This window comes from Lithobates pipiens, unplaced genomic scaffold (assembly GCF_037356315.1).
Source record: "Lithobates pipiens isolate NorthernLeopardFrog02 unplaced genomic scaffold, aLitPip1_a1.2 Scaffold_13, whole genome shotgun sequence".
Classification (NCBI taxonomy): domain Eukaryota; kingdom Metazoa; phylum Chordata; class Amphibia; order Anura; family Ranidae; genus Lithobates; species Lithobates pipiens.
Genome location: NW_027507718.1, coordinates 186416382 through 186443344, shown reverse-complemented (window position 1 = coordinate 186443344; position 26963 = coordinate 186416382). Strand labels below are relative to the sequence as shown.

Here is a 26963-nt window from a genome sequence, read left to right as displayed (position 1 = left end):
TCGCGGTGTGAGGCGGGCCCAAAAAGGGGTTCGTTGATTGGGCAACGAGGGTGACAGCGTAAGAGGCGGGGGCAGCCGGTCGTCTACTTAAAGGTGTTATTTGCAACGGCGGTTCGCCATTTTGAGAGGTACCGAAAAGGCAGAAGGCCGGAGGATTTCTGGTTCGCAGACCAGAGAGGCCGGATGGTGAAATCCTCTCTTCAGCGGATACTCAATAGCCATTGCTTTGCCAGAGAAAAGGAAGGAAATATAAGCTACATCATCATGCCTCTTCTGAGTATTCCCAGTAATAGTAGTGAAAGGTAGGAGGCCTCTTGTGTTGTCGGCCGTCTGACGCCTTCCCCGCTTTCCTCTCTCTTCTCACCCATCTCTATTTTATTATAATGCCAGGCTCCTCATGTACAAGGCCACGTCACGTGCCCTTCCGGGGATGGGGTGATGGCAGAGAATTAGGCCCCGTTTGTACCCACACACTGACATCACACCTTACCAGTGTGCTCAGAGGGTACAAAAACAATCCTATTATTATTATTATTATTATTATTCAGGATTTATACAATCCTACTTAACTATTTACGTCTGTGGGGTTTTTTGTCCTGTGTGTGGCATCTGTAGTGCCCTGTTGGAAAACCACTGGCCATTATGGTTCTGAAAATCGTGTGGGTTTTTTTTTTTTTTTTTTTGCCCAGGTGACCAAGGATGAAAAAACGCACGTAAGATGGGTTATGCGTCAAATTTGAATGTGATGTGCGTTAATAAGCATGTTGTGTATTTCAACATACTGCTATGAAATGACTATTTTCATATCTAACCTGGCTTCTACGCTTCCCACATCTTTATTGGGCTCCTTTAAGGCCGGACATCATGTAAAGGCAGCCATATTTTACACCGTCTGTACAATCTTTAAGATTTACCAAGCTATTTATAAGGAGGACCTACTTAAACAATTTATTTAACTTGCCTCAAATCGGCCAGGCCCTTCCAGGACATAGTTAATGATGGACAATTGGGTAGTATATCCTCCTTTGAGCTTTGTCACAGAGCAATTTATAAGATATTTTATATATATATATATATATATATATATATATATATATATTCTCATTTAGATATAAACAATTTTTTTTTCTCTTGGAGACAGGTATCGCTGTCCAAAAGGATCATTGGGGGGAGGGGGGCGGGATATATATATGATCCTTTGGAGATGGACATCTCCATTTATATTTCTATAGATGGACAGGTATATATCTGTCCATCAGTATATCAGAGGATCATTCGCTACATTATATATGGAAGCCAATGATCCTCTGACATATCGATGAGATATCGATTTTATTTTTTTATTTTTTCTTCTTTTATATATCCAATAATCTTTGATTATTAGTCACACGGCTGAAATGAAGATCCTTATCCTTGCATTAAAGCTTAAATTGCTCTTTTGCATTCCTTGTCGCCTCTTGCTTCTATCTGTTAATAATTTACCCTGCATAGAGATGAGCTGTCTTGTCGGGTGGGTGGTGATAAAGCCCAAGCTGATATCTGGCAGATTTGATCAATTATCAGCCGACTTACAATTTCCCTGAACTATTGTAGGCAAGGTGTGCCAGGATAGAATGCCTATGCCAATTTAACAAACTCATTGCCTAGCAGCAGGCTCGTGCCTGTGTAATTAAGCACCAGCTTTTTGTCTTTACTAGTAGGTGTTTTAAGGCCTTCCTAGCTAGGATAGAAAGAAATATAGCTGCGTAATAAAATTGGTGAATAATTCAACAGTGTCTGTTCTAAACCACGCGTTGTAGAGCAGGCAATCGCTGAAAGTATCTAAAATTCCTACATAGATGGATATAGATATATCTCTATCAATTTATTTATATTTTTTTCCCCCCCGACATGACATAGCAGGAGACCTGTTATATAATTCAGATTCTGAGACTAGGCAATACTATGCAATTTTATGAAGCTGTCTTGTATGTGGATTTTTTTTTCTCTGCCCCTAGGTTAGTTTCCCTGAGTGACTCAAAATTATTATAATTTTTTTTTTATTTTATTTTTTCTTTCAAGTCCAACTCCTGTTTATTTTACTCCCAATCCCCTGATTGCAGAGATGAAAAACTTTTTTTTTTCTCTTACCTTGGGATGTGGTCATCCAGTGTCTGTCATTTTTGGGTCTAGTTGGGTCCTTCCTGTCATTTCACTTCTGAGTGATGTGGACAAGTCCATTGGCCAGCCAGAGGAATCTTCTTGAGATACACATAAGATCCTCCATTGAACTGACAGTCGTCAAAGGGGACTGGATGGTGAGGGTTATTGAATGGCGATGGGGTAGCACTTGCCACAGGTGGAATTGAAGGACCTAAGTGGGGGACTTGCGTAAGTATAACTGATTTCACAATGTCAGAACCGCTAAACACTTGGCAGGATAGGTGGGTTAGGGGTGGGAGAAATGGTAGGGAGATAGACAATTGGCATTTTATGCATTTTTTTTTTTTTGGTTCCTCTGTAGAGGCTTCCTGTTCAAAAAAACGGATGCATAGTAAACACTGTCTACTATTCAGTTAGGAATGAACACTGTAATGGGTACAGGCCACTCACTGTTTTTAGGAGGGTTGAGGACAGGGAGGGTAATTAGTGATGTGGAAGGAGCAATTACCGTATATACTCGAGTATAGGCCGACCCGAATATAAGCCGAGGCCCCCAATTTACCCCCAAAAAACTGGAAAAAATTATTGACTCGTGTATAAGCCGAGGGTGAGACATGCCTGTCCATCCCTGTGTGTCCGTCCATCCCTGTGGGTCCATCCATCCCTGTGTGTGTGTCCATGCATCCGTGTGTGTGTGTGTCCATGCATCCGTGTGTGTGTGTGTGTGTGTGTGTCCGTGCAGCCTACCTGTGTCCAGCCTGCCTGTGTCCGTCCAGCCTGCGTCCCGGCCCGTCCCGAGCCGAGCCTCCGTCCTTCAGCTCTTCGTCGGCGGCCATTCTAGGATTCAAAAGCCGCGCCTCCGTCGGTGATAGGCGGAACACTCAATTTCCCACTGACTGCTGTTCCGCCTATCACGGACATCCGATAGGCGGAACACTCAATTTCCCAGCAGCCTGTGTTCCGCCTATCACGGGCATCGTCTCATCCTCGTCCGTAGTACGAGGATGAGACGATGCCCGTGATAGGCGGAACACAGGCTGCTGGGAAATTCAGTGTTCCGCCTATCACAGGCGAAGGCGGAGGCGCGGCTTTTGAATTCTAGAATGGCCGCTGTCTGTCTGCTCGACACGCTGATCGAGGGGGGAACTTTCAGCCTCAAAAAAGAGGCTGAAAATCTCGGCTTATACTCGAGTATATACGGTAATAGAATCCATCCTGCTGTGGCTACCTGTGCAGTAGCTGACAGCTTAAGGGACTGGAGGAAAAACTTTTCTGCTGCTGCACGGGCATTTAAGTTGCATTTCCCAGGAAGCATAGTCCTTGAGAAGGGGGTTGTCCAGGGACAGGTGGCTGAACCTCAGAGCTGGCAGCTTCCTGATATCTAAAGGCTTGGCAGGTGACTATGGGCAGAAAAGATCTCAGCAGTCTGATGCTTGATCTGTTGCTTTAAATGTGCAGGAACCTCAACCAGGTAGGCAGGGGTTTAAAAAGGAGGCAGCTGGGGGTGTGCAGGTCTGCTTTCACATGAAAATGTGCTAAAATCTGCTTTAAAGCAGAAACCTCTAAATGCAGGAAGACATTAATCTGGGAGGCATGCATTTTATAATGTCCAGAGAACTTGTTTTTGTTGCATGCAGAAGTGCCAGTATGAATGAGGCCTAATGCAAACAGAGGGAGGAGTTAGCCAAGTGTGCTGTTAAGAGACCCCAGAAGAGGTTTGGCACCGCTCTGTGCAAAACCACTGCACAAAAAAATCCTATTAAGTGTTAGTCTTAATTCCCCGTCTAGTTTTTAGTGGTACAGTCCACTTATGTGGAAAAAGGTATACATCAGAGCTCAGGACGTATAAAGTGGAAGGAAAGGATGCGCATAGTAAGTGAGGTTGAAAAAAACACACGTCCAACCTATGTGCATGATTGTCAGTATTTCGTTACACCTGCTAAATGTTGCTTCCCATTGGTCTGATGCCCCCCCCCCCCCCAAGTTTTCTGTGCAGTCATGTGACAACAAAACTTAAAGCGGTTCTTCACCCTAAAGGGGAAGTTCCGCTAGTATTATCCCTCCCCCCCCTCCGGTGCCACAATCGGCACCTTTCAGGGGGGAGGGGGGTGCAGTTACCTGAATAATCCAGGTAACTGCACCCACTTCCGGCCAGACCGCCGCAGACGCCCGCATCGCTCCGCCCCCCAGTTGTGTTCTGGGAAACACACAGTTCCCAGAGACACAGCAGGGGACCATAAGAGAAGCGCATGCGCAGTAGGGAACCGGGCAGTGAAGCCCTCATGCTTCACTTCCCGATTCCCTGACAGAGGATGGCGGCGGTGGCTGCAGCGAGATGAGCGATCGCTCGTCATCTGCCGCCGACATCGCTGGAACCTGGGACAGGTAAGTGTGATATTATTAAGTCAGCAGCTGCAATATTAGTAGCTGCTGGCTTTTAATATTTTTTTTTTTAGGTGCAGCTCCTCTTTAATCCATCTCAACTGCCTTTCTCTGCCACTGATGGACTTGTCCTCTCTCCTGGCCCATAAGGCCTTGGATCTTTAGATGCTGGCAGGGTAACTTCACTGATCTAATGGTAGGTTTAGGCATGCGTCTAAATCTCTCTTGCCTCTGAAGCATTCAGATTGTGCTGCCTGTATTAACCCCATTTTTGCAGACATGCGATTGTGGGGCATTTGCAGCACTCCCTCCCCCAGTTAAAATGTTAGTAAAATTAAAATAAACATCTCTGAGGTAAAGGCATAATGTGCTAGTATGCATCACATACTAGCACACTATGAAAAACTTGCCTTAAAATGAAACCCTCCAGCAGCATGGTGTCACTGATGCAGTGGCTTCCACCTTCACCTGGTCTTCCTTTCTGGGATTACAGGTTGCGGCTGATTGACTGGCCGAGCCATGATGTCACTCCATGCATGTGCATGCGACCCATGGCACTGAGCTGTGAATGAATGGCACACATGCTGTTCCTTCAGAGCTCATATGCCAGTGACATCACCGACTGCTGCTCACTAGAATATCTCCTAAGTGATGCAGGTTTAGATATTCATTGAATCTGCATGTAAACTTAATCCTAAGCTTACCTGTAGGTAAAAATACAAAAGTACAGTTTACTACCTCTTTAACTTAAATGTGTATAGTTTAGCAGGCCTGCCAATCACTACATATAGGGTCTACATTGTCACGGGTGCAAAGCATCGTTGCTCCAACATGTAGACATCCCCATAGGCAGCCTTTTGTAGCTTAAGGGGGGACGATGGGTAGGAAAAATAAAGTTTTGCAATTGGCTTATTGGAAAATGTATGCGGATAGTACAAAGCGCTAGGGAATCTGCATTAAACAGGTTAGGTCATTCTGTAGTCTTTCCTTTGGTTTTAAAAAGCTCCTGCATTTCTCTTGCCTTAGAATAATTTTTCTGGTCCATGCGCAGGAATGGTAATGTATCCTTTGTTACTAGCATCTGCCTGCTGAAATGACCCTTCGTGGTTTTAGCTTTCACATAAAAATAAAGCGAGCGTAAGGTCTTCACCTGTTTACATGCATTTGGATTTAAGTCTCATACCTAAAACAGAACTGGTTATGTTTGCAACATCTGCAGTGTTGAACCTACAGAATATTAATGGCGTAGTCCTGGCATTTCCCGGAGTTAACCAATAATCATGTTACAAAATGGAGGGTTTATTTTGTGCATATGCATAAAACAATCTCTAAATGGCTGCTGTTTTCAGGTCTGAAATCCCCGTGGGCATCTGCTTGCTGCATCTGCTGAGATGACACGAGCTGGGGGTGAGGGGTGGTGTGTAGAAGAGTTAAGATCTCTAGACAAGAGCCTATTGAAAATCTAATATTAGATCTTGATTCAACTGTTTAGCCGTGCTTTACAGCTTATCTGTTTGATAAAATGACATGTGAGCACCAATTAAAAATGTGTATTTGAGCTGCTAGGATGGTTATAGCTGATCACATTTCACAAAGGAACGCCATATAAAACAATGTATTTTATTCATGTTTATCAAACCAATTTTACATTGGGGCATTTAGTCCATCAGGGTTTCTTACTAATGACATGCACAGCTAGACTCCTGTAATAAATGTGTGGCTGTTGCTTGGTTGTCATGACAATCCAGTGCCTATAGTGGATCATGAAATGGCAACCAGCATCCCATACAGATTGAACATTTCTATTTGCCACCTAATTTTTTATTTTATTTTTGGTCAGCAACTGACCCGTTTGTGGTTAGAATCGCAACACCCTTGTTTCACGGTTCAGTTAAAGTGGTATTAAAACCAAAACCAGAAACATAAATTGTGCTCACATCGCATGATGTGGTGACTGCATCTGTTTACTAGACCTGTTTTCACCTAGTGAATTGGCTAGTGACACCACCTGTATTAGAGTGCCCCCCCACTCTAATGAATGTGCACAGGTGGGTGCCATTTGGACAGCAGTGTTATTTTGGGAGGGGGTCGGCTGGACTAGCAGATATAAGTACAGTAACAAATGGAAGCCAACTTCCATTTACTACTGAAACGTGTATGGTGACTGGCCTAATCCAGAGAAGTTATTCACTCCTCCACGTGTGTTTTGCCCAGCATTATTGTTTAGGAGTTTTTAAAAGGTAGAAGTGTGGAGCCAGACATATTTTGTCTAAAAACTACAGTGACCTCTACAGGGGCACTCAGTCTTGTTTAAAAGATCCTGTGGCTGGAACTGGAAGCACTTTCAAAGCTTTTTCCCTAGCAGGTTCTGCCCTACAACTATAGTGATTGCTGTCACATTATCTGCTCTAGACCCTGTATCGTCTTAAGCCCATCTCCTGGTTCAACCGAAACCAGCTGACACAAGGCCTGTGTTCAGCAGCCTGTCTGACAAAAGCTGGCCAACGGGAATACTGGGAAAAATAGCAGCCGATAACCAATGTCGGTGAGCTCTGAGCAGTGTGTTCTGCCAGGGGGGGGCAGTCCCCCTGTCAGGACATTAGCTTGGGGATCACTGTACTAACATCAGTACAGCAAGCTCCTCCCCCTATTCAGTTTTTATTTATTTATTTTTTTGCCTGCTGGGTCGCCTGGTCTGCCAGTGTTCATCAAACTGCAGGGGTTCAGGGCCCGGACATTCTGAAAGTGGCACTGGATTAGGCTCATTGCTGGGAAATGTATAGGTGTCCTAGATAATGGCTGTAAAGGTTTTCTGTCCCAAAACTCCTGACTTCCCTTCCGGTTCATGACTCCACTGTCCAAGAGCTGGCCAACCATTTGCTTTTGCATGAGTGAGGGTTCTGGGCTTAGTGATTGCTTTATTTAAAATGGAAGTAAACCCTTCCAAACAACTTTGACCTACAGGTAAGCCTAGATTAAGGCTTACCTGTAGGTCCAAGTAATATCTCCTAAACCTATATGGTTTAGGAGATATTTGCCCGAAAATGGGCACCGCTGTCTACGGCGCATGCGCCGTAGACAGCGGCGCGCATGCGCACTAAATGCGGCAAGTCCAAGAATGGATTTGCCAAATTTGTCGACTCCCGTGCGCATGCGCGGGAGTGACGTCATCGCGGCCTCGCCGTATGACAGCGGCGGAGCTGCGAGGCGCGACTCCCGTGCGCATGCGCGGGAGTGACGTCATCGCGGCTTCGCCGCTGTCATTGGTCGGAGCTGCGAGACGCCACCAGCAAGATGGACGCGGCGGACTACAGGGATCAGCGGCGACTTCGCTGGCTCCTGTGTCAGGTAAGTGACACATAATGAGCTACTATGCGATGCATAGTAGTCCATTATGCTTTACCTTTGCAGGGAAAAAAAGAGGAAGTAAACCCATCAGGGTTTACTTCCTCTTTAAGGTTTGTTCATTTGCCCAATTCAACGCGAGACCAGTGCAGCGTAGCTTTGACTGCATGGGTCAAGGAGGCAGTCATTGGATAGCCACGTGCCCCTTAATGTTTAGCAACATGTTATCCCTGATGGGTCCTAAAATCCAGCTCTGTAGTCTAACATTTTTTTTTTTTCCTTCAGTTCTGGAAGATTCTGATTGGATGCCAGCCTGATAAGCTAGGGAAGGAGTCATGGACACCCTTTTTGGTCCAAGTTCATCTTGCATTTAACATACTAGTGTTAATGGATCTAGTTATCCCTTCAGTGCTGGACCTATTGATTTACTGGATCATCCAACCTAGATTTATGCACATACCACCGATGTGGCACTATGGCCTCCATAAGGGGGCATACAGAAGAGGAGCCAAGATCACTGGCAGGGGACCACATAAGGAGGTTCAGGGCTGCTCTGTGCAGAACACTTGCACAGAGCAAGTAAATATAACATGTTTTATGGATTTAAAATGAATCAATTGGCCTTTTAATATTTAAGGGGCTTAGAGGTGGGTGCAGAGACTGCAGAGGGCATGTAAGCAGGAGGCAGAGCAGTACACTTATCTTCCCAGTGTAGAGCTGTTCAGAGGTGGTGTGTCGGCAAGTCTGGCCATTGGAGAACAGGCAGGCTTTTCTCCCACAGAGAGAACTGACCACACTGGGGTTGGATGTGCTTCCATGCCCTAGTGTGGCCAGTTTGAAATAAAGCAGGAACTGGCACGGTCAGGGGTCACCAGGCATCTCGCACAAAGGAAGCAATGCAAAGAAAACAGGATGCTATTTAACGCAAGTACATGGTACAGCAGACCCATTGGAAATATGAAATGTTAGTGAAACACTCTTTAACCATCTTCTAGTCTCTATTGGCACTGTGCCAAAAGGCAGGTCTTGCAGTTTTCCAAAGACTATGTATAAAGGTGAGTGCAGCACTAAAACGAGAAGTTGTGTTTTTTTGTTTTTTTTTTTTCCCCCAATTTTGCAAGTGAAGAAAAGGTTAAAGAAAACAAAGCAGTTTTTTAATATAGATTTTTGCACTGGGACTTGTGTATGTATAATTTTTTATTTTTTGCAAATTTGGAAAAAACTTGCACTGGGAACTCTGCTTTAGGCCCCTTTCACACAGGTATATGTCTGTTTTTCATCCAGCAGTATGCACAGACGGACTAGTCATCCGCCGGCTCAGTGGGAATCAATGGAGCGATCCCTGCTGGGCAAGTGGATGTCTAAAAATGGATCCGCATGTGTGAAAGGGGCCTTGGTTTTCTTAGTTTTTCTTTTTTACATTTCTTTGACTTGCAAAATTGAAAAACGAACTTCTTGTTTTTAGTGCTGCACTCACCTTTATGCATATTTAGTTGGAATTTTTGTATTAGTGCCGACGGCTTGTTGTATTTCACTATACTTTATATTTCTATAATTTTTCAGATTTTCTTTTTTTTTTTTTTTTTTTTTTTTTTTTTTGCAGCGTTAGCCCAACATGGGGTTTTGGAAACTTTTCCAAAGACTGCTTGCCTCTCATTCCCTGTATGACTCCAAAGAACCTTAACCTGGTTCTGTTGGCCTATTTAATTTTTTTTCTTCATAATGGTTCACTTTGTCTCACAAGGTAGCCTTCTTTATCACCTCTGCATTGGGGGTTTGATTTGGTGGCTATGTTTTGCAGTTAACCCTTCTAGTTCTATGCTGGGACAGGGTTGTCTTGAGTTTGAGTCTCTGTTCCACCTAAAGAGGTTCTCCTTACCCTTTAGCACTAATGAGGCTCTCGTGCTTCCATTGGTTCTGCACCAGCAGTACATTCCAAGAAGAGTACTGTATTGGCATATTACACACAGGCGTATAACACCTTCATTTTAGGAGTTTTTTTGGGGGGTGGGGGGAATACATTTTTAAATAAAGAACTTTGAAGCAAAATAAGGGTCAGTGCCCATCAATGCGGCCTCATTCCTTGTGGGAAGAGTGCCATCAGATTACATGCGAGAATCGGCCTTTTTAATACAAAGTTCTATGATGGACAGACTACTGGTCCAATGCTGGCCCAGGAGATGGGACTTCCTATTAGAGGCCGCTGAGTAAACAGGAGATTCTCACTGTATGTAACCTGACGGCTCTCATCCCGCCCCACTCCATTCTCTCCTAGGCAACACAAATTGCAGTATCGGCGTATAGCGCACACTATTTGCACCCGATTTTCAGTGTGAAGTAGTGTGTTATATGCCAATACAGTATTTAACAGCTACCAAAATCCAGTTTTTGTAGAGTAGAAGAGTGAACAGGTGTGGCTTTTTTTTTTTTTAATTTTTTTTTTTAACCTGTCTGCCTTCCTGTCCAGATGACTACCACACACTTATATTTTATGGGTATCAGACAGGCAGTAAGGAAAACCTGGCCAATGATCAAGCTTAAAAATTGCTTTTCAGAGAAGTCTGTGTTGTAGAGGTGTGCATCTTCACTGGTCTCACGGTTTGATTACGATTATCTGGTCAACGATTTGATTCCACAATGCATCACGATTACCGACCAACTCCCACTTCGTTTGGGCTGCCTAGGCGGCCCTTCCACCCTGCAATCTTCTGGGACACATCACAGGTCCCAAAAGATTGCCCGGCCGTTCAGGTCAGTGCAGTGAGACATGCGCACCCAGCTGTGAAGCTGCAAGCTGTCACAGCCGAATGCCCACAGTAGTATTGCCAGCGCCGTGGACAGGCAGGGGAGAGAAGGGAGGGTTCGGGTGGCCACATTGCTGGATTGTGGGACAAGTGAGTCTTTTTAGAAGTCAAGAAGATTCTTTTATTTTTTTTTTTTTTTTTGTTGTATCTGCTGACTTTTAATAAACAAAATGTACTGAACCTTTGAATTAAAAATAACCTCACTGCCTTAACCACTTCAGCCCCAGAAGATTTGGCTGCTGAATGACCGGGCCATTTTTTGCAATTCGGCACTGTTTAATTGACAAGTGCCCGGTCATGTGACATTGTAGCAAAACAAAATTGCCTTTTTTTTTTTCTCCCACAAATAGAGCTTTCTTTTGGTGTTATTTGATCATCTCTGCTGTTTTATTTTTTGTGTGATAAACAAAAATTTTGAAATTTTTTTTTTTTACTATAATATCCCCCTTTTTTGCTTTTTTTAAAAAAATAAAAAATTTTCCTCCAGTTTAGGCCAATAAGTATTCTACATATTTTTGGTAAAAAAATCGCAACAATTTTTTTACTACGGTGATCTGCGACATTATGGCAGACACATCTGACACTTTTGATACACTGGCAGTGAAGGGGTTAACTGTTCCCTAGGTGTGTTTCTAACTGTAGGGAGAGGGGACTGACTAGAGGAAATGACAGATCGTGGTTCCTAGCTTTTAGGAACTCAATCTGTCACGCCTCAGAGTGTGTGTATCTCTTTATCCCTGCAAATGCTCATGGCCAGCGGTCATCACGACTGTCTGCTACAAGCATAGGCAGGGCCGCTGTTAGAAATGATGGGGCACCCTGACCCAGCAGTACCTAAAAGAATGCAGCTTTGTCTTAAAGGAGGACAAGAGATCACTGGTGCTCAATGTGGGGGAAGGGGGGTCCTAGTGCTTAGTGATGGGAGAGTTCCTGGGGGCAGTTTGGCAGCACTGCCAGTCAGTGGGGGAGGGGGGGCACTGGTGCTCCTTACCTGGCTGCTTGATTTATATGGAATCCTGTAGAAGAATCATCCCCCTCTCACTTGTCTGCTGATTTTTCTCATTTGGAGAGATGCTAGTGCAGTGATGGCTGACAATCTCACAAAAGAAAACTATTAAAAGGGATAGCAGCAACCCTTATGTACAGTTTCACTGCCTGGCCCCTCTTTTGCGTGGGCCCAGTACGGGAGGGCTGCCTGTACAACCTTATCGATGGCCCAGAGCCTAGGCACCTCTGATTTGACTGCCCAACCCGCCTCTGCTCTCTCTCCTGACGTCAGCAGAGAATTCTCAGCCCTGCCCACCTCCTTTGATTTGATAGTGAGTCAGCGGGTGGGGCTGAGAGTTCTCCGCGGGCATTGTACACAACGGGATACGTTCGGAGCACTCTCCCGCGAGGGGTGGGGCAATGACATCACCGCCAATCTATCTCTACGGTCGCATGCATTGATGCCGCATTGGACACCTGAATCGCAATGCGCTTAATTTCAGTGCCCCTACTGTGTTGCAGAGGCACGGAGCCACTTTAGCTGTTTATTACAGGTACTTGTATAGTGCAGTCAATTTTCAGCGCTTTTACATAGTGTGTAGAAAATAATCACATCAGTTCCTGCCATCAAGGAGCTTACAATCTAAGATCAATTGGGTTGCTAAAGAAAACACATTGCTCTGTTCACAGGGCACTTTATTTTCCTACACCTCTATTCCTCCTCCTTTGGCAATCTTTGGCTTGTAGGTAATGGTGTGGTAAAATCAGAACACTAAGCCTACACGTGCTCCTGTTGCCTGCATGCTGGTTGCTTGACCTTTTGAGATGCTAGCTGGACCTACAGTAGGGGTCGACTGATATTCTGTAGATTTAAACTTTTTTTTTAAATTTTTTTATGGTCTTTTTAAAAAAAAGTGTCAGTTATTGCTGTCACAAGGAATGTAAACCTCACTTGTGACAGTAGTGGGCAGCACAGGTACTCTTTATGGAGATCTGGGGTCTAGAGGACCCAAAACCCCTCCTGCATTTGAAAGTATTGAAAATGTCAAGATCAGCATTTTTGAGAACTTTCTCATTTTTAAAACTGGCACCTTTTAGGAAGGTAGTGATGTCATGACATTGCCTCTGGGTTACTAGAGCCGAACAAAGCTGATCTGCTTTGTTCGGGTCTTGGGCCTCCTGGTGGGACAGGAGACCTGAGGGAAGGGGGATGTCTGTTCCCTCCCACTGCTTGTAATAGCCGAGCAGCTGCTGGGCTGCATCGGTTAATACAAGAGCCAATCATCCACTCTAAGACCCCTTTCACACTGGGGCATTTTTCAGGCGCTTTAGCGTTTAAAAAAAAAAGTACCTCCTAAAGCGCTTGAAAGGAGCCTAATCTGCAATCCCAATGTGAAAGCCCAAGTGCTTTAAGAGCCCTTTCACAATGTCAGTGCCCGAAAAACGCTCAAAGCGGCACTTAAACTAGCAGGGCTTTGCCAGTATTTTTTGAGCGTTATTGGGGCACTTTAACCCCTGCTAGTGGCCAAATAAAGGGTTAAAAGAGCCCACAAAACACTGCTGCCAAAAGCGCTTTGCAGGCACTTCTCATTGATTTCAATGGGAAAGGGCGCTTTAGGATCAGTGTATTCACTGCTCCAAAAGTGCTGCAAAGAAGGACTTGCAGGACTTTTTTTTTTTTTTTTTTTTTTTTGACGCCCTGCCAATGTAGCGCCATAGTGTTAAAGCACTTGGGCTTTTACATTGGGTTTGCAGTTGTGGCTTTCAGGCACTTTTTTAAAGCTAAAGCGCCTGAAAAATGCCCCAGTGTGAAAGGGGTCTGTGTGAAAGCACTCAGGCTTTCACATTGGAATTGCAGATGAGGCTTCTTTCAGGTGCTTTTTTTAACGCTAAAGTGCCTGAAAAAAGCTGAAAAGTGCCCCAGTGTGAAAGGTGTCTAAAGAACAGTACCTGGGTGATGCCTGCAGTTGCAGGCATCACCCCTGGTACAACCCCTTGAACCAGTATTGGTAAGTTTTGTGACCAATGCTTCAGAAAAAGTGAATTTTGGCTGGACCGATAATCTGTCAACCCTGAGTCTGCAGTCCTATATCACATGATCCAAGATAAGAACATAAGTGTTTGCCATACTTCTTGTTTGGATACAATTTGTTATACTGCTTTTATGCATCTGGAAGGGCTAAATTATTTAAATAGGAGCTCCAGTCAATTTTGTTAAATACAGTGAGGGAAAGTATTTGCTCCCCTGCTGATTTTGTACGTTTCCCCACTGACAAATGATCAGTCTAATTTTTTAAAGGTAGGTTTATTTTAAGTGAGACACAGAATAGCAAAAATCCAGAGGGAAAAAAAAGTAAAATTTTGATTTGCATTTTAATGAGTGAAATGTTGATCCACTAGCAATCGGCAAGTATGGTGTTCCATACAGGTAACAAGCTGAGATTAGGAGCTCTATATTTTACCCCTTTCACGCTGAGCCAACCCAGGTGTCGGAGGTAAAGCCGTGATATTTTTAGCACCGCTTTTCTGTCGTTTTAGCAGTGCTAATCAGCCGCTAATGGGGTGGTTTTAAGGGGTTAAATCTACCTACAAAATTCTGTTGCAACAGCGCCTTGCTGGTGGTATAGTGGTGCTGCCCCATTTTTCAGTGGGCAGGGGTGCTTTAGAAGTGGTGAGTTCGCAGCTCCTAATGCGCTCCAAAGAAGCTACTGGCAGGACTTTTTCTGACGCCCTGCCAGTGCACCACTGGAGTGAATGAAGCTGCTGTTTCAGGTGCTATTTTTTTAACGCTGTATAGCCCCTGCAAAGCGCCTCAGTGTGAAAGAGGTCTTAAAAGGAGTGCTCCTAATCTCAGCTTTTTACCTGTATAAAAGACTCCTATTCATGGAAGTGATAAATCTGATTCCAATCTCTCCACCATGGCCAAGACCAAAGAGCTGTACAAGGCTGGAATGGGCTATAAGACCATTGCCAAGCAGCTTGTTGAGGCGGTTACAACAGTTGGTGCAATTTTTCACAAATGGACGAAACGCAAAATAACTGTCAATCTCTCTGGGGCTCCATGCACGATCTCACCTCATGGAGTTTCAATTACTCAACAGTGAGGAATCGGTCAAGAACTACACCATAAGCATACAATTGGTATACCATTATGCCGTGAAGGACTAAAATCTTGCAGTGCCCGCAAGGTCACCCTGCTCAAGAAAGAACATGTACAGACCTGACTGAAGTATGTTAATGAACGTCTTAATGATTCAGAAGAGAACTGAGTGAGTGTTGTCAGATGAGACCAAAATTGGCTCTCTGGCATCAACTCAACTTGCCATGTTTGGCTGAGGAATGCTGCCTTTGACCCCAAGAACACCATCCCCACCTTCAAACGTGGAAGTGGAAACATAATGCTTTGGGGATTTTTCTGCTAAGGTGACAGGACAACTTCACTGCATCAAAAGGGTAATGAGCAGGGCCATATACTGTCAAACCTTGATTGAGAACCTACTCAGCCAGGGCATTTAAGATGGGTATTCCAGCATGAAGGTTTGAGTTGCCAAACGTCAACCTTTAAAGCGGAGTTCCACTACTTCTTTTTTTTTTTTTTTGTCAGCAGCTACAAATACTGCAATTGCTGAATTTTAAAATATAGACACTTACCTGTCCATGGGGCCCGCAATGTCCTCGGCCAAAGCAGGGTGGAGGCGCCGCCATCTTGCTTCACAGCCTAGTTCCCTACTGCGCATGCATGAGTTGCATTGCGTGTCCTTGCTGGTCCCTGCTGTCTTCTGGGACCTGTCTCCCAGACGATAGCAGAGGGGCCGGACATGGCGTTTATATCACGGCAGAGATCTATGCCCAGAAGTGGGAGCAAATACCTGAAAGGTGCCAAATGTGACACTGGAGGGAGAGGAATCTGATCAGCAGAAGTTCAATTTTTGGCTGGAACTCCGCTTTAATGACTTGGAGAGGATCTGCATAGAGGAGTGGGACAAAATTCCCCCCTGAGATGTGGGCAAACCTGGTGGCCAACTACAAGAAACGTCTGACCTGATTGCTAACAAGGGTTTTGCCGCCAAGTTCTAAGTCATGTTGTGAAGGGGTCAAATGCTTATTTCACTTATTAAAATGCAAATCAATTTAACTTTTTTGACATTGTTTTTATAATTTTTAATTTTTTTTGATTCCGTCTCACTGTTAAAGTAGACCTTAAAATTATAGACCATTTCTTTGACTGTGGGCAAAAGTACGAAATCAGCAGGGGGATCAAGTGCTATTTTTCCTCAATGTAGATGCTCACATGTCCCAGGATCTAGGGATATGCTCGATCGAGACGTTCATTCCCTCACTGTTTGGGGAAGGTGTTGGCATCTCAACTGTAGGCACCTGGCTGTGACCACTTATGCATGAACTCCACATTGTGAAAGTTTTCTGCAGTCAAAACCAGGCACTTCCTCACAAGGCAGGAATGCCTTAAAGTGGAACTTTCTCTTTTTGGTGGAGCTCTGTTTTTAACTAATCGCTTTTACTGTGGAGAATAATCCTAACCTATACAATGTTTTTGTTTTTCCAGTTCCAGGGTTTCTTTCAATTGCTGTAGTAACCTGGGTCCGGGGCCTCGGTGGTGTTCCTGATGTCCCTCACCCACCCCTGAAGATCCCAGGTGGGCGAGGGAATAGTCAAAGGGATCACAATCTTTCAGCTAATTTATTTTATTCTGTAAGTATCTGCATGTTTTAAGTAGATATTAAATGAGTGCTAACTGCCAGATTTCTTCACGTAGTGTTTATGGTTCCTTCTGAAAGACAAACCTGTGGCTCACCTTACCACACAGAAAGCTGCTATGAATGGCTCAAAAGCAAGCACTGTCAATTTAAAGCATCATGTGATGTGTATTTATGTATTGTAGTGCCTGAGGTTTATTACAATAGATTTGAAGTGTGTTCAGAGCTCTGGTACACTGCATTGGCCAAGCAAGCCAGGTGGCTTGATCACTTAGGTACAGTATAAAGGAAAGGGCAGCCACTTGTCTGGTCTTGCATTGCGCCAGTTATGTATCCCAAGACTGGATAAACAAAGTGATGTGCAACAGACCACTTGTACAAGTCAAGTGTGCTTGTCTGCTTTCATTTTGTTGAGCAGTTGAAGGAAGCCTGTTATAATACCACCCCATGCTTATCCATTTGGTAAAATGGCATGTGAGTACCAAATTACAGATTTGTATTTAAGCTGATAGAATGGTTATTGCTGATTACACTTCACAAAAGAACTTCATATAAAACCATGAATTTTATTAATGTTTATCAAACCAGTTTTACTTGAGGGCATTTTTACTCCATCATACAGAGTTCCTCAAGAAAATGCACAGCTAGAATCCTGTAACAATTGTTGCTTGGTTGGCAGCAATGCACATGGATAGAAAGTTCTGGTAGACTTGCCTCATGCGTTCGCGTGAACAGGTGTAGGTTTTTTCCTATCTGCCTGTCTAGGTGACTACCACGCTTTCTTTTATGGGTATCGCAGGGACAGGAAGTAAGGAAAATCTTGCCAATGATCTCCTCCCACATAATTCTTCCTTCCCTTTTTTGAGTGTCTTAATCCTGTGCACCTGCAGACTAAATGTATTTACCCCTCAATAAATCGAGATGCGTGGGTTTCACAAAGCATAAATATGCCATATCAAGGTTATTGCATATACTTTGCTAAAGCGGCCACATGAATACAAGCTGCTTAACAGGATGATTTTTTTTTTTTTTATCTAAAAATTCCAGTACCCAAAATGTATTTTCCTGAACGAAGTATGCAGGTTAGGATTTTACACCTGGTTTGCTACATATTTGTTTTCAAGATGCAGCCAGGCAACTAGTATTTTTAAAAGTTTAGGAAGTGCAGTGTCTAATTGGGATGCATTTAATTAACATGTGTTTTAAAGTTGGTCAAGATCCGTATATTTTGCAGTGTGGTTCTATAGCTCTGCTTCTGGCACATACTGAGCATATTTTCTTAAGTGACCCCCATCACTAGAGGGTTGCGAAACTAAAGGTAAAACAAGGCTCATTACTCTCAGCAGCCAGGGATCGGTGACATTTAACACACTAGCAAGTATCTGACACTTTTAGGTTTGTGCAATACCTGCTCCCCCACAGATCGTAAATACAATGTCAGATCCTGCAGTGGAGTCTTAACACATTGGACTGAACATATTTTACATCAAACTTGTTACTACTTTCTTGACGGGTTGATGATATTCTACATGTATTTTGACTGTTTTACCTATGGACCCAATCCATTTTATTTTTTTTGTCCAGGATAACAGGCTGAACATAACAGAGGACCTTGCATCCTCTAACAGGACCAGAATTCTCAATGTCCAATCTAGGCTAACAGATGGAAAACAAGTAGACTGGAAGGCTGTACTAAACAACAACAACTTGTACATAGAAATACCAAGTGGTACACTTCCTGATGGGAGCAAAGATAGGTAAGTTAATACAGCTCTTCTAACTTTTAGGAACTCAAATTAAAAGGGACATAAACCCTTTATGCTTCGTACAAACTATAAACCTTTTTTTCTTTTTAGCCCTCTAAATATGTTCAAATCAGGCCTATAATACAGTGCTGGATCCAGAGCTGTTGTCCTATAGATATATAATGCATATAAATATAAATATAGATTTTTTTTTTTTTTTCATAAACTGTTTTAGGTTATATATTGGGTGTAGGTCTTCTATGGTGGCCATCCATACAGCTTGCACCTGGCAGCTTGAAAGGTCTGATCTTGGAACCAGAAATGTCTTTTGGTAAAATTTAAGCCTATTTGAGTGCATGCTTCAGAAACTTTTTTTTTTTTTTTTTTAGTTTTGCTGTTCTGCTGGAGTTTGCTGAGGAGCAGCTTCAAGTCGACCACGTTTTCATATGTTTCCACAAGAGTAGAGATGATAGAGGTAAGTTCATTCTGTATCTTCAAGTTTCTCTGTATGCAGTTGTATTTAATTATTTTTTTTTAAACTGTTAGGCTGAGCAAATACCCAGAATTGTATTGGTTTGCAAGCCAATTATGACAATTAACAGCAGAGCAAGGAAATGGTGCTGCCCACATAATACTGCTCCCTGTGATCCCAGCCTTGCCTGGTATGTAAAAGTTCACTGCAATAGAAAGGACAACGGAGCCCTATGCAATGGAGTTTAAATCAAAGCACAAATACAGCAGTTGCAATGCCTTGTCATATTTCACACCAAGCCATGCAAGAGAATTAAGTCAGCAGCTACAAATACTGTAGCTGCTGACTTTAAGGCTTCATGTACACGTGACCTTTTTTACAACCTCTCGAACGATTTAACTTGACATATACCGGTAGTAACTGGCGTTTATATGCCGCGTTTAGTGGCATTTTGCCGCATTTGCATTTTAGGACCTTCCCCCCCCCCCCCCCCACATTCCAAAAAATGCCTCTAAACTCAACTGCCTAGAAACAACTGTAAACGACCCTGTGTACATGGTCAGATAAGATAACATGAAGGAGAGTTCAGGGGCAGCTGGAAAAACGCCCAGCTATCGGTGAATGGAGCCAGATGTGGCACCGGAGGGGGGAGGTGGCAGATAAAGGGCGCTACCCCTTTTGGGTGAAGCTCTGCTTTAATTGTAAGACTTGCCAGTCTTATGGCTTTTGATTAAATACTGTTTAGTGCAAAACTATTTAAAGAAACTTTTATGCAAGATAACATTGTAATGCCTTACAAGAGCATGGACTAAATTACATACTGAGCAGATGTGTATTGTGCACAAGTTTCTTCTTTATAGGATCACACAGAAGTTTGCACATACAAGAATCCCTTTTTCATAGTGTAAAATGAGCAGTGTTCTACAGAGAACTGTAATCCCTGTCAACCTACATTAACTGTGCAGGGAGCCTAGTCTCCCAGTACAAACCAGTGACTTATTTTATGAAAAGAAATGTACACCAGTATCTACAGGTCATGAACACGGTAAACTTGATTTGGCTGTAATGGAAGTTTTATGCGCTTTATCTTAACTAGGAAAGAAATCTAGCAATTTGCTCAACACAGTAATTGCCTTGCTAGTTTTTTAAAATGGCATAATCAATGTGTAAATGGTAGTATGAGGCTCTACTCATCCCAGCCATAATCTGATAAAACGATCTGCTTTTTAAGCATTTGAGCTTGTGTGCTATTTGACTATTTAAATTAAGGCCATGAGATATATTGCATATATTACATATACACATGTCCAAGGGACAGATTTAGTACTCTGCATCACAACTGAGGCAGGTGTGGAATCGGACACTTCTAAGTAAACTCCAGTGTGGCATACACGTGCTGCATTTGGTGTTGAACTTTTCTTTCATATTCACAATCGCTGTGTAAAATTGGTGCTATATGTATAATAGATTGTGGTTATGTTTGCAATGTCTTTTGTGCGTGTACTTTTTTTCTCCCCAATGCCAGTGAACTGTTCTTTCTTACAAAGATCTGCTGTACAAGTTGTGTTAAATAGTCTGAGCACTCTGCATTTACATTCTTGCATAACCTGTTTGACCACTTGCCAACCAGTCCAATTATATTTCTCATACATGTCAAAAGCTACTTTCTACTTAGAACCCCCCCCAGACAATATAGATTTTTTGAAAGCAAATTTCCTGGAAAATGGTGGGTTTTGCAATTATTTTTTTTATGCCACGTGATATATGCGCACTGGTTATCATGCAAATTTTCATTTAAAAAAATCCTGGTGCCTGGGGTTTTGTCGGGTCATTCCAGGCGTGGGCAATTCCTACTGCCAGATACCCTAGAAATGCAGTTCTGGGCAGCTAATTGACAACTGCGCGGTCTGAGTATCTATTGCCATCCTTCCAGAACCACACCTGGGTTGTGCTCTAATAGAGGTAAGGGCGAGTCAGTGGCCCTTTACCATGTGATTAGCTGTATCCAATCACAGCTGCTCACATTGTAAATAGACTTGCCAGTTATCGGCAGTACTTTCCTCGCATGTTGTCACAGCATCAGGAAAGGAGAGCTGGTAACAAGCAATTCTGACAGGCACATTTACAGATCATTAGTGTAGCAGGAAAATGACTTAATTGCAAAATTCTCTAGCAGAAATTACGTTGTTTTTTTTTTTTTTTTTTCCCTGGTTTCTTAATTCAGATGCTTAAGATTCATTGAATCAAGAAACCAGGAAAAAGCTTAATTTCTGCTAGAAAATTTTGCAAATAATTTTCCTGCTACACTAATCTGTAAATGTGTCAAGCCCTGCTTCAAAGGCAGTTATAGCAGGGCCAGGCAACTGGCCAGCTGTTGAACTAAATTTCCCATGAGGCATTGCAAGGCTGGCAGTTGCAATTGCTCCCAGAGGCATGATGGGACTTGTTCTGAAACAGCTGGGGGACCCCAGGTTGCCTACCCCTGCTTTTATAGGGTTCCCAGTTTAGGGGTTTTTTGTTTTTTGTCATAGAAGATGAACCTGCCTTGTGATGGCATCTGCTGTGACTGGTCCTTTTTATGGAGATGTCTAGGGTCTTTTGGAGCACAGACCTTTCCTCTGCCCTCCAAAGCAGCCAATCGCACAAAGATCAGGAGGCTGTAAAGTGGCTTGAGTCTTACATGAGACCATTGCCTGCTCTAAAACGTTCATCATGACTTGGGATTTCAGAAAGTAGTTTAGTTGAACTCTGGTTTCTAAAACAACGTAAATCCATTTGGCTAGCTATGTCAAGTAGCCTTGACAACTCCAAATGTCAGACTATGGTTCACTCACTTTAGAAGAACTTTTATCTCTTGGCAATCAAAGATCACTCTTGTTCAAAATGGTTCTCGCTTGCCTTCTACACATTGTATTGTATTTTAAAATGCATTTAATTAAACCTAAAGCCTCTGGGGTGCTGCAGTTAGTGTTTTTACCAATTTTCATTTATTATTTTTTTGCAGCTGCACTTCTCCGGACCTTCAGCTTCTTGGGCTTTGAGATTGTGAGACCTGGACATCCCCTTGTCCCTAAGAGACCAGATGCTTGTTTTATGGCTTACACATTTGAAAGAGATTCTTCAGATGAGGATTAGTAATCTTGCAATGTTCTGCGTCTTTAGAGCTGTTTGTTGTGTTAAACCCCCCCGCCCCCTTTGTCATCTAAGATGAGTTGTGATAAATTTTCAATATCTCTTCAGTTTCAACATCTCTTCAGTTTACTGCTGTGGTTGAATGTTTGCCCTGGTCTCTGTCCAGGTTAGAGCTGTAAGTGAAGGCAGGATGTTGAATTTTATTTGTCAGATCATCTTTCCTGAATTTTTGTTTGCATGTTTTGATGTTGAATAAATGCGCACTCCAGATTATTGCAATGTCATTTGAAGCTTAATGTGTTTTGTGATATCAAAGTACTTTAATTCTAAATAAAACATTTATATTATGTTTTTAAGAAGAAACCTGTTACTTTCAGCACAGTCCTGTATAGCATGACTAGGGGTGAAAGAAGGTGGGGCACAGAGCAAAAGGGATACAAAGCATGGTTTTACAAAATTGTCAGTAAGTAAATCACATTATCTTGTTACAATGGAATCCTGAAATTGGGTGTGATATACTGGGCAGCAAGTAAACTTGTCCCTGAAATGTGTTGAAAGAAAAAAGACAAGCATAAGGATTTGAATGACTGACCAGGATCAAATTGTAATGGCTAGACCCATGCTGACCTGTGTCCGCAGCAAAACTCCTGCAGTGGACATCAGAACTGGAGCACAGAGCAATGGAAGGTGGCCTGGTCTGAATTTTATCGCAGGTGATCAGGTGTGTGCATTGCTTACCTGGATAAGAGATGACACAAGGATGTACGATAAGACAAGGCAGTGGAGGCAGTACCTAAACCTTTTTTTTTTACAAAGTATACCCCTTCATGGAAACTGTATGCCACACTGCAAAAAATATTTTTAAGTCTGGTTTGAGGTACAAAACGGTCAGTTCATTGTGACTTGGCCTCCAGATCTCAATCCAGTTGAGAATCTGTGGGATGTGGTGTTGAAAATGAGTCCAAGTCATGGAGGCCACCACAACTTAATGGACTCTGGATCTGCTACTAACAGCTTGATGCCAGAAACCACAGAATAACTTATTGTCAAGGTCTCTGCTGTCAAAACACTGACCTGTCAAGGCATGGACACACTAAGGGGTTCTACTCCAATATGACTGGGTGTTGCTAACCTGCATCTAGCTTGTGGTCCTCAGTTTTCACTAGGCCTGGTGAGCTGACTTCCTGAGGCTGGATTTACAATCTGTCCTTGGCGTCGCATCTAATGTAATGGATGCAGTTACAGTACTTACTGCTGAAATTTTGCATTGCAAATGCCTTAATGTCCATAATATCCCAATACACTATGGGAGATGTAGTGTGCACATTTAGTTCTTACTTCGGCTTGGGTAAACTTCAAATGGTGGTGGTTAGGTGAAATGGAAAGATTCCTCAAAGGGTGGGGTTTTCAGGCAGCAAATGGTGTAGACAGATATTCAAAAGATATTAATGATATATTAAAATGTTTTTTTTAGTGTACAAAAATTATCAGAGGTTAAAATGAGTGCAGCACTTTGGGTATACCCCAGGTGCAAATTGTGCAGCATACAAGTATACACAAGGCTTTACATGGCAAACGGGTCTAAAAAAAACAATACTGATGTTTCGACCCATTTGAGGTGGAGTCTTCAAAGTCTGAGCATTTTTTTCCATTGGAGATGCAGAATGTATTTTTCTTGCAAACTCAAACTGCTATAATTGGTCCTCTGAATAAATTTACCTAATAAGTATGCGAAAAAGGGGATCTCCCCAGCCGAAAGGCTACATGAGGGGTATCTGGCAAATATGGCAGGCCAATAGAGCAGGGCATCCCAGAGCAGAACACAAAGTCCCTCCCGGTGCGGCTTTCAAGGAGTCTCCACATTTGGTGCTCCTGGGGCCAACCAGGAAATGAGAACCAAACACCTGCAGCAGAATTTCTTATAATTATAATTTTAAATAAAGCCAAGTTATTCTTGGATTATATATCATTTATGATGAGCATTTCGGCTGGACACCACTAAAGTACATCAAGTTTAAGAATCTTGGATCTTTTTGTAGCAGAAAAGAACCAAGGAGGTATGGTGATGGAGGAAAAAAAGTGAAGACAGTTTTGAAAAAAAAAAAGGGGGGCCTGAAGAGGGGAGGGTTAAGAGTGAGGAAAGGGGGTGGGGAGACGGGGTGAGACTGAAGGAAAATTGGGGTAATAGGAAACAGTGAGAGCATGTTTGGCAAGGTGAAGAAAAAAAAATGGACAGAAAAGAGGACCCGGAAAGGGGAGAGCGAGGGAAAATTATGACCTGTCAATGTGCAAAGGAAGGTGAAAAAATGAATGAGAATGAATTGGTTAAAGTGACACTGAAAAAGTGTTAGAGAAAAAAACAGGAATAAATTATACAAAAATATGCTGGAACTATGAGTAAAGGGAAAGGTGAATCAACATCAAAACATAAGTGAAATCCATTACCACATATAATGCAGGAATTCGCGAGGTTTGGCATCTTGAGCAATTTTAAAGTGAACCATAGTAAATCAGAAATCCTGAACATCTTACTGTCCCAGGAGGTCCTCCATCAGGTCTCCGATAGGTATTCATTTAAAACTGGCTCTACCTCCATCCGCTACCTTGGAATCCAAATACCCAGGGAGAGATCCCAATTTTCTCTGAATTATGCACCCCTTCTGCTTAGAACCAGGACTGATCTCTCGAACTACGCAAAAAAAATGCCAATCATGGCTAGGAAGAGTGAATGCCCTAAAAATGGACGTTCTCCCTCGGTTTCTCTATTCCAAACAATTCCCATTTCCATACCCTCCTGTTTTTTTTTTTTTTTTTTTTGAAGCTCTGCCAACTTCTCCTTTTTATCTGGGGAGGGTCTCGTCCCCGGGTACGCTATGAGACTTTATCGCTCCCCAAGTCGTGTGGCGGAGCAGGAGCTCCAGACGCCTCCATATACTGTAGAGCAGCTGTGCTCACGCGTATACTTAACTGGTTTCACCATTCCTCCTCCAAATTGTGGGTGCAGATAGAGAGCCATATTAACCCAATAGATCTCTGTGCGTTGCCGTGGTCGCCTACTGAATTCCTGAAAGGAGAGGAACCCCTGAGCGACCTCACCCGACAAACCATACAAATATGGAGCTGAATGAATTCCTCCAATACCCTATCTCCCCTGAAGGGACCCATGACTCCTTTGTTTGGGCCTCTGGCTTTTCCTCCGGCCCTAAGGGCAGCGAATTTTGGACCTTGGTGTAAGGAGGACCATAGGCGACTTGCTCAAGTCCTATGCTCAGACCCTTCTGACTCAAGACATTCCCCCCCCCCCAACTCATCTGCTCATACCTCGACGCATTGGTTGCAGAGGCAACAGGTGATATCCTTCATTTGCACCTTCCCATCGTTACCCAATATACTCACTGACTTAACAGACTTGGAGGAAATGCTGCTCAGGCCACCGCTCCTACACATGCAGTCTCAAATATATTCTCTCTTGCATACAGCTTATAATCCTGACCTTCCCCCTTACACACAGGCATGGATGGAAGACCTGGGCCACTCCATCTCACCTGTAGACTGGCAAACGTGCTTCATAGTGACTCAAAATGTCTCTAGCCTCCAACTCTCAAAAGGGGTTTAAGCTGTTGACCCGTTGGTACAGGTGCCCTTTGACTTTGCACCGGATGAACTCGGCGCTTCCGGATACTTGCTGGCGTTGCTTGTCATCTAGGGGAACCTTACTTCACATTTGGTGAGAATGCTCCCCTGTGAGGAAGTTCTGGCAAAAGATCCTAGACTTGTACTGCAGACTCATGGCGACCTCAATCGCACCCTCTCCTGAGCTAGTTCTGCTATCTGCTCCCGGGACCACTTAAGTCAATCAAACAGGACGTTCTGCGCCACTTTTTGGCGGGCGCTAGAACGGTGTTGCCCAGACATTGGCGGTCAACGGACGTGCCTTCCCTGGGGGATTGGGCAATTGAAGTGGACCAAATTAATAGCTTGGAACGGATGTTGTTACAGGAAACGGGTAGGGAGGAGCAATTTTGCAAGACCTGGACCTCGTGGTTTGTTTCGATATTCCCCAGAATTTATCAAGTGGGCCACAGAGTATTCTACCGATACACCTGTGTGACCAGGGTGGAATGTCTATTTCTTTAACCCTAACGCTGTTTACTGTCCTGACCCCTCTTCCTCCCCCCCCCCCCCCCCTTTCTTCCCTCCCTTATACATGGGGCAACAACACCTGATTACTTAATTCAAGACCTCCAGTTTCATTAGACCGGGATGGTGGCACATACAGTGTTCCTCCCAAGAGGGGGCGTGGACAGAATAGGAACAGCCCTAGCCTAACTGTAATGAGTGGGCATCACTCGTTGAGAGGCTAGTGGTGCACACATATTCACTTTACCTTGTAATAGACACTTTGGGCTTACAGGCTCTTACATCATACGACACAAACCGAACCCCCAAGAACTCCTATTAACATAGAGATGGTTCGACCCCATTGTAGCAGAGTTGGATTTTTCTTTTTATCTGTCTATGTATCACGGTGAAACAAATATGTTGGATTATTATGTACTCCTTTTTTTTTTTTTTCTTTTTTTTTTTCCCTACCATGTCTTTTTCTTATCTCAATAAAATAAGATTGAATTAAAACATAAGTGAAATCGATAAAGTGGGGGGAAAAAAAAAATAAGAAAAAGTGGTGGGATCATAGAAGTGTGCTGTGAAAACCAGGGGACAATATGGTGAACAATACCTAGATGGTGAAGAGAAACTAAAGAGACCACAATTGTAATTGGTAATTGAAGGAGATTTTTGGTATTTTTTTTTTTTTTTTTTTTTTTTGTACAAGTGCAACATTTCTCTCAACTGGAAGGTTGCGATTTCCAATATGCATGCTGTATAGATGTTGGGACATTGTTTACAGAACTTTTGTTTAGTTTTTCCTATATAATAGGCATTGCCTTCGCAAACCAGGAGGTATACGACTCCCCCGAGTTTGACAGTTCAGGAAGGGGGATGATTCAAAGGTTTCCCTGTTAGGGAGAAGAAATGTTTTGGTTAAGGTTTTCTACCTTAATGCATTTTCTGAATTAAGCATGTTCTCTGCCTCCCCCAAAATGCTTACCCGAGTCTGGTGCTGTGCCCAAAATCGGTCTCTGGAGGCAGGAACCATTGGCTCCATCAAGCAGAGCAGACAGCACACAGCCTAATTCCACACAGGATGAGCCAAGAGCACTGGCAGGGGACCTGAGAA

General features: G+C 43.3%; 1 protein-coding gene across 1 annotated transcript; it reads left to right on the top strand.

The window, feature by feature from the left end:
* The first annotated feature begins 95 nt into the window (after window positions 1–95).
* On the top strand, window positions 96–22008 carry OAZ1 (ornithine decarboxylase antizyme 1). The gene is given in 6 exon segments (XM_077475969.1): window positions 96–302; window positions 16225–16282; window positions 16284–16370; window positions 17960–18132; window positions 18510–18595; window positions 21597–22008. Coding segments are annotated over 6 exon segments (654 nt in total). The 5' UTR covers window positions 96–183; the 3' UTR covers window positions 21728–22008.
* The last annotated feature ends 4955 nt before the right edge of the window (window positions 22009–26963 follow it).